This window comes from Cetorhinus maximus, chromosome 32 (genome assembly GCF_964194155.1).
Source record: "Cetorhinus maximus chromosome 32, sCetMax3.hap1.1, whole genome shotgun sequence".
Classification (NCBI taxonomy): Eukaryota; Metazoa; Chordata; class Chondrichthyes; order Lamniformes; family Cetorhinidae; genus Cetorhinus; species Cetorhinus maximus.
In genome coordinates this window covers 1,392,931-1,400,440 of record NC_135910.1, presented here as the reverse complement: position 1 = coordinate 1,400,440, position 7,510 = coordinate 1,392,931, and the positions used below count along the sequence as shown (strand labels likewise).

The 7,510-nt window shown below is 44.3% G+C and overlaps 1 gene segment (V, D, J or C); it reads left to right on the top strand.

Annotated features, from left to right (window-relative positions):
• The first annotated feature begins 300 nt into the window (after positions 1 to 300).
• LOC144671271 (Ig kappa chain C region, A allele-like) overlaps positions 301 to 7,510 on the top strand; it is a 42,990-nt gene continuing 35,780 nt past the window's right edge. Inside the window, 1 exon segment of the C gene segment in view lies at positions 301 to 443. Coding sequence covers positions 401 to 443 — 43 coding nt within the window.

The following is a 7,510-nucleotide window of genomic DNA, read 5'->3' as shown; positions in this document are numbered from 1 at the left end:
CCCCTGCCAAAACTTTTGTTCCTTATTAGCCACGCCCGGAAACGACCAGTAATAAAATAAACAAGATACTCAGATGCTGCAAATCTAAAATGAAAACAGAAAAAGTTGCAAGTACTCAGCAGGCCAAGCACCTGTGAAGAAAAACACAATTAACACGTCAGGCCAGACGATGCCTGAACTGTAGAATATCTCTAGCAATTTCTCACGCTCAGGAAATGACAAGTCAAGTCCTGGAAGCCAATGAAGCAGAAAAGCAAATTGGCCCCTCCCACCCGACTATTTAACATTCGGGACATGGGGACAGCGAATCACACTCAGTGCTCAGAACTTCATATATTCGATAATAAAGCGGCGCAGTAAATTTCACGCAGTAAATACACGGATCTTTCACCGTCCGGAGATGTCTGCGCCTCAGCTCCGGTTCCTGTTTCTGGTGTTACCGGGTAAGGTGGAGTTGAACGGTGAGGTGTCAGTAATCCTCACTGTTATTGCTTTGGAATTAAACCCCCCCCCCCACCCTCCCCCGACCCCCTTCACCACCGCATCCGTAGCGGACCCCCACCTGGGGGTTTGTTCATACGCCTTGAAGAGACAGAATGTCTGCATCTGTTTAGATGCCAAAATCTGCCTGTAACTGTCTCTTTCTCTCTCTGTCTCTATTCCCCTCATCGCTTTCTCGTTCTGTGCTCGCCCGTTTCCCTCACTCTCCTTATCGCACTCTAAACATGTCTTTTTGTTGTTGGTTTTTCAACTTTTTGTGTTTCTCCCTCTGCCTGTGTCTCTCCGTCTCAATATTTTTCTCTCTGTCTCCTTATCTGCCTATATCTCTTTCTCTCTGCCGACGTTTATCGCACTTTAACTTTATATATTTTAACCATTTTCTCTCATTCACTCCGGCTTATCGTTCACGCTCACTTATTGTGCTATTTCAAGAAGTGGCAAAATTAACTTCTCTGTCTTTTCACAGTCGGCTTTACAGAGATGGCGGCCGTGCTGATCCAACAGACTCCCGCTTACATTACCGGTTCCCCGGGCACTCCAGTCCGCATCGAGTGCCTTTACACAGAAGCAAGTGCTGGCAGCTATTTCTACTGGTACCGATGGCACCCTGGCCGTGAGCCTGAGAATCTTTTCTATTCCAACGGTGTTGACATGGTCATCCCTTCCGACGAAGTGGACAGTTTCAGGGCGAGAAGACCCGACAACACCCACTTTTACCTGGATTCCTCCGGCCTGCGGGCGAATCACTCGGCTATGTATTATTGCGCCTGGAGTAAACACAGCGACTCACAGAGACGAAAGAGCTCAACAAAAACCCCAACGCGGCCAGAATATAAGTGTAGAAGATAGAACTACCTTCCCGTTTCTTCTTATCTGTCTGTTTGCCCGTATGTCTTATTTATCTATCTGTCTGTCTGTCTGTCTGTCTGTCTGTCTGTCTGTCTGTCTGTCTGTCTGTCTGTCTGTCTGTCTGTCTGTCTGTCTATCTGTCTATCTGTCTATCTATCTATCTATCTATCTATCTATCTATCTATCTATCTATCTATCTATCTATCTATCTATCTATCTATCTATCTATCTATCTATCTATCTATCTATCTATCTATCTATCTATCTATCTATCTATCTATCTATCTATCTATCTATCTATCTATCTATCTATCTATCTATCTATCTATCTATCTATCTATCTATCTATCTATCTATCTATCTGTCTATCTGTCTGTCTGTCTGTCTGTCTGTCTGTCTGTCTGTCTGTCTGTCTGTCTGTCTGTCTATCTATCTATCTATCTATCTATCTATCTATCTATCTATCTATCTATCTATCTATCTATCTATCTATCTATCTATCTATCTATCTATCTATCTATCTATCTATCTATCTATCTATCTATCTATCTATCTATCTATCTATCTATCTATCTATCTCTGTCTGCCTATGTGTCTCCATGTGTCACTGGGTGTCTCCATGCCTGTCTATCTACCTGTCTATCTTTATATCCAGCTGAGTATCTATCGATCTGCGACATGTATCTGTCATCAATCCATTTCTCTCCTCTTCTCTCAATACCGATTTACAATCTAAAGTTAGATATCACATTGCAACATTTACATAAGTGACATAAATCATGTTTTGTTGTTTTATTGATGTTGATTCATCTTGTTGCTCGCTTTCATTTCAGAGGATGACGATGCATTTTTAATTATTAAAAATTCTGCATCACCGCCGTGATGCTCTTGCCGTTAATGTAGCCTCTATATTTTAACCACACACTACAAGGTAGGATAAATTGATTATTGGTGTTAAGGAATTAAACATAGCTCCGGATTGTGCCAGTGGACATTTCCCACGATCACCATAACCATCCGAATAAGTGGTTATCTCATCCGATATTCGCGCTATTGCACTAGCGATGAGGTATGTGCAGATTATCATGGAATTATGGAAGGATGTGGTACGGGGGTTGGGGTAGCTATTTTCTTCTTCCTGCCGGTATTGGCTCTTCGAAAGAGTCATGAAGCGAGTTACGATTCTATGACCACACCCCGCTAGCACTAAAATCACTCCCCATCATCAATGTTTTGCCAATTAAACGTTTCTGTTGAATCTGCGTCCACCAATCTTTCATGCAGTGCGTTCCAGGTGATAACAGTTCGCTGTGGAGATTGATGATCTGCCACTCTGCAAAATTAGCCAATTACCGTACGCCCGCAGCCTGTGGTTTCTTATCATTCCTGACGGCAGTTCGAACATCTGTTGAAAACAGTGAACCAAGATACTCAATTGGACACTCGGTTCCTCGTAGAGAGTTTTCAAAACATCGAGGGGCTCATTCCGGAGAAGTATTCAACCCTTTAATTCTCCGTCAGAACTCGGGGAATTAATCCATTTTGTCCGAAAAAAGAGCACTTTTAACGCGTCAAATAGCATTATGCAATGATAAAGCACGGAACAAGGCTATTCGGACCAACTGAGCCGGGGTCCGTCCGCTTGAACGATCTATCCAGTTGGTCCCACGTGATCCTCCTCTCAGTTCTCTTCATAACACCGCATCAGTCACTCTTCAGGTTTCTTTCACTCATCCCCTTATCCACCTTCCCCTCAAATCCATCTATGCTATTCACCTCAACGCACTGCCAGTGGTAGTGGGTTTCACATTCACACCACGCTACGAGTACAGAGATTGTTTCTGAATTCGCTATTAGATTGATTAACGGGTATCTTATATGAACAACTCCCAATCGTATGGCCTGCTCATTCCGAACCGCCTGGCATTTAGCTGCCCCTTCAAATTTTCCTCCAATTCCCTTCTAAAACTTGCAGTTGAATCGACATCTGTGACCTATCAGGCTATTCACTCTGTGTTATAATAACTCAGTGGCTTAAAAATATTCTCTTGATCTAACTCTTGCAGGTGCTCCTGTCAATGAAACCAATTTCTCCTTAAGTTCTCCAACAGAAGTGCATCTAATGTTATATAGTCCCATTAGCTTGCTCTGTCAATCTCTACCATATAACTGAAGTGCATCAACTTTGACAGCGTTCTGGGAAATCTCTCTTCAGCCTCGTTGCTGCAAGATTACAACTTTCTCTAATTTCTCCTCATAACTGACGTCACTCATTCCTGGGATCATTCAATGTTAACTGAACGAACCAAGATCTGGCTTGAATGGATAACATACAGCGACACTTCAGTCCGGAACTGAGGGACAGCTATATTTTCGGAGGGACACGATTGGAGGAGAGCTGCACTGTCGGAATAATTAAAGCGAGCCTTTGGCTTCCCTCCCACAGGCAAAGCTGCGAAGAACAACAGCGTTCTGCTAGTATCCAGATTAATATTTCTCCTGAACCAAATTCACTAGAAACTGGTTATTTGCTAACTGTCACTTTGCTGTAGTGATAGCAATTAGATTTAGTGATAGAGTTAGGTTTGTAGATACAAATTGGCTGCGGCGTTTTATGAAATACAAAAAGTGGCTGCACTTCAATAAGTCCATCGCTGGAGAAAGCATTGTTCGTCCCGAGGTCATGGAATCCGCCACAGAAATGTCTGCAGGAAGGAACCATTCGGGATATCACGCTCTGGAATGGACAGCCCGCCAGCAGAAGCTCCTTGTTTATAAGCTATATGCATTTGGCAGCGGGCGCTCAGTATGAAGAGGGTTTCAAGAGAGGATTTGTTATTTCGAGGGTTATAGAAAATAAGAAATTTACCATGAAGATCGACAGCGTTAAACGCATGGACCAGGCGGTATATTTTTGTGCTGCTGCTGATATGCAACAGCGGCTCATAGTTATTAACAACTGAGGCAAAACCTCTTCACACAGGCTGATCTCATACTAATGTAATGATACAACGGATTCAGGGAGCTGTACTCAGAACGCATTGGATTATTACAGTGCTTTATAACCTTAAAACCTTCTGGTGAAGACACGATAGCGGGCGATAAATGCAAACTGCTTCCTGACAAATCCAACATGGGATTCAGGAGAAACGTATTTAGCAGTGACTGCTGCGAAGGTAGAAAATGGACAAACGTGCCAGGCGCTTTTCGGGGAAACCTGGATCAGCAAACGAGTGTGACAAGTATGGAAGGATCTGCTGATAGAGAAATGAGGAAAGTGTTGGAGGAGAATCCCGTGGAGCATAAATAACTGAGGGCCCGAATGGCCAGATCTGCGAGACATATTACGTACAATTCTATGGACCCAGCATCAACATCTGAAGGGGAGGAAGGAGGATCAATTTCAGAGCGCTCACATCCCAAGGGCAAAAAAGGAAAGAATCAGCCACCAACCAGTTGGAAGGTGGTGGTTGGGGACCTGATTGTCAGGGATACAGAGACGCACTTGCTTTACTGTTCACATGAGACTCGTGCTCTTCGCTTGTTGTGTGATGCAACACCGCAAGCAACAGTCAGTCCATTGCGCCTGTGCCAACTCTTTGAAAGATCCATCCACATAGAACTATCTGTTACAGCGCAGGAGGCCATTAGACCCATGCTGGCTCGCTGCAGCATTAGCTCAGTTAGTCCCACTTCCCCTACCGTTTGCCCACATATTCGGAGAGGCCGTGCCATAGTGGTATAGTCACTGTGCTAGTACTCCAGTGTCGCCGGGTAGCACTCTGGGGTCCCGCGGGCGAATCACAACAAAAAAAGCTTGGAGCTAAAAGTCTGATAATGGCAACAAAACCATTGCCATTTTTTTGTTAAAACTCATCTGCTTCACTGCTGCCCTTTAGGGAAGGGATCCCGCAGCCGTGGTCTGGTCTACATGTGACTCCAGACCCACAGCAATATGATTGACTTCTAAATGCCCTCTGGACAACATGGATGGGCAATAAATGCTGATCTGGACAGCGACGCCAACATCCCATCAACGAATAAAAAAATCAATTCAAGTTCCTGCCAAATGCTCTTTTGAAAACCACGATTGGATCAGCTTCCACCACATTCTCAGGCCGGGCATTTCAGAGGCTAGCCACCCTGCGTTAAAAAAAGCCTTTTCTCGTGTCGCTGTTGCCGCTTGCATTTAATCGGTGTCCTGTGGTTATCGCATGGATAAAAGGCATGAAGGTACGGTAGGTATTATTTGCGGTTGGCACAAACGTAGGTAGGGAAGTAATTTGTCAAGAGTCTATAAAGAGATATAGAAAGGTGAATGTGCAGAAAATTAGCAGAATGAGTATAATGTGAGAAAATGTGAATTTAACCACTTTGGCAGGATGAGTGGAAAATCAGTTTATTACGTGAATAGAGAGAGCCTGCAGAGCTCTCCAGTACACAGAGATCTGGGTGTCCTGGTACACGAATCACAAACAATTGGTGTGCAGGTACAGTAAGTGATTAGGAAGGGAAATGGCATTTGGGGGTTATTGAACAAAGAAGAACAAAGAACAAAGAAAAGTACAGCACAGGAACGGGCCCTTCGGCCCTCCAAGCCTGCGCCGATCACATTGCCCGTCAACTAAAACATTTTGCACTTCCGGGGTAAATATCCCTCTATTCCCATCCTATTCGTGTATTTGTCAAGCTGCCTCTTTAACACCACTATCGTACCTTCTTCCACCACCTCCTCTGGCAGCGAATTCCAGACACTCACTACACTCTGCGTAACAAACTTGTCCCGCACATCACCTTTATAGTTTTCTCTTTATAGATTTATAAATTCGAAAATTGCAAGGCGAATCGAGTATGAAAGTAGGGAGGTTATGCTGCAGAGTGTTTAGTCCGTGTAATCCTCTTCCTCATAGAGCAGTGTAGGCTGCTCATGGACCAATTTGTGATCAGGAAGTAAATAAAGGACAATTGAGCGCTGGGGGTGGGGAGGGGGGTGGGGGTGGTTTGTGGGGGCGGGGGGTGTTGGGGGTGGCGGGGGAAGTGCAGACAGGAAAGTGTAGGCCGACAACCAGATCAGCCATGATATTATCAAATGGCGGAGCAGGCTCAAAGGGCTGAATGCGCAGTTTATACTGCCCCTCATCATTGATTCCAATAACTTGCCCACCACCGAAGATTGGTGTATAATTTTCTGGTCTGTCCCTTGTACCCTTTTTAAATATTGGTAAAATGTTCGCAGACCTCCAATTCTATGGGACGTCCCCTGTATCTAGTGAGGATTCGAAAATGACCTTCAAAGCACCCGCTATTTCGTCCCTGGCTTCCTCTAACAGCCTGGGATGCAATCCATCTGGCCCTGGTGACTTATCCACCTTCAGGGATAGCAGTCCCTTTGGTGCTTCTTCTCTCACTATGCTTATTGTATCTAATATTTCACACTCCTCCTCATTAACTAGAATGTCTGCAGCATCCCTCTCCTTCGTGAAGACGGAGTCAAAGTACTAATTGAGAAACCTGCCCACATCTTCAGCGTCAATGCACAAGTTACCGTGTACATCTCTGATAGGCCGTACCCTTTCCTTGGTTATCCTCTTGCTCTTAATGCACTGGTGAAACATATGTGGGCCTTCTTGATTTTACCAGCCAATATTCTTTCGTATCATCTTTCCTAATTTCCGTTTTTCTTCACCACTGTACTTTCTACGCTGCTCTATCCTGCATTAAGCTCTTTCTTTCTGCTTTGTCTTCGAGATGTTTCGAGATAGCCAGTGGGCTCTAGGTTTGGCAGCAGCACCCTTTTTCTTTGGAAGACTTGTCTGCATGTGCCCATAAAATCTCGTTTTTTAACGCCTTCCACTGATTTGACACGCTTTCCCTCCTAGTAGCCGTATACAGTCCACTCTCACCAGTTCAACCTCTCAGCTTTGTAAAATTTTCCTTCCCCCATTTAGAACTGTTACTCCTGTTCTTCCTTTGCCATTTTCCATAATGGTGCTAAATCTAACTTTATTATGGTCACTGTCTCCACTCACTCACTCTATATGAGTGTGCATTCAATATCCAGTGACAACTTTAATACTTTCCAAAATAGAGGAAATAGTCCCTGGAAAAAAACAGAGAATCTTACAAGGCAGAGGAAGCAATTCGGCCCATCGTGTTTGTG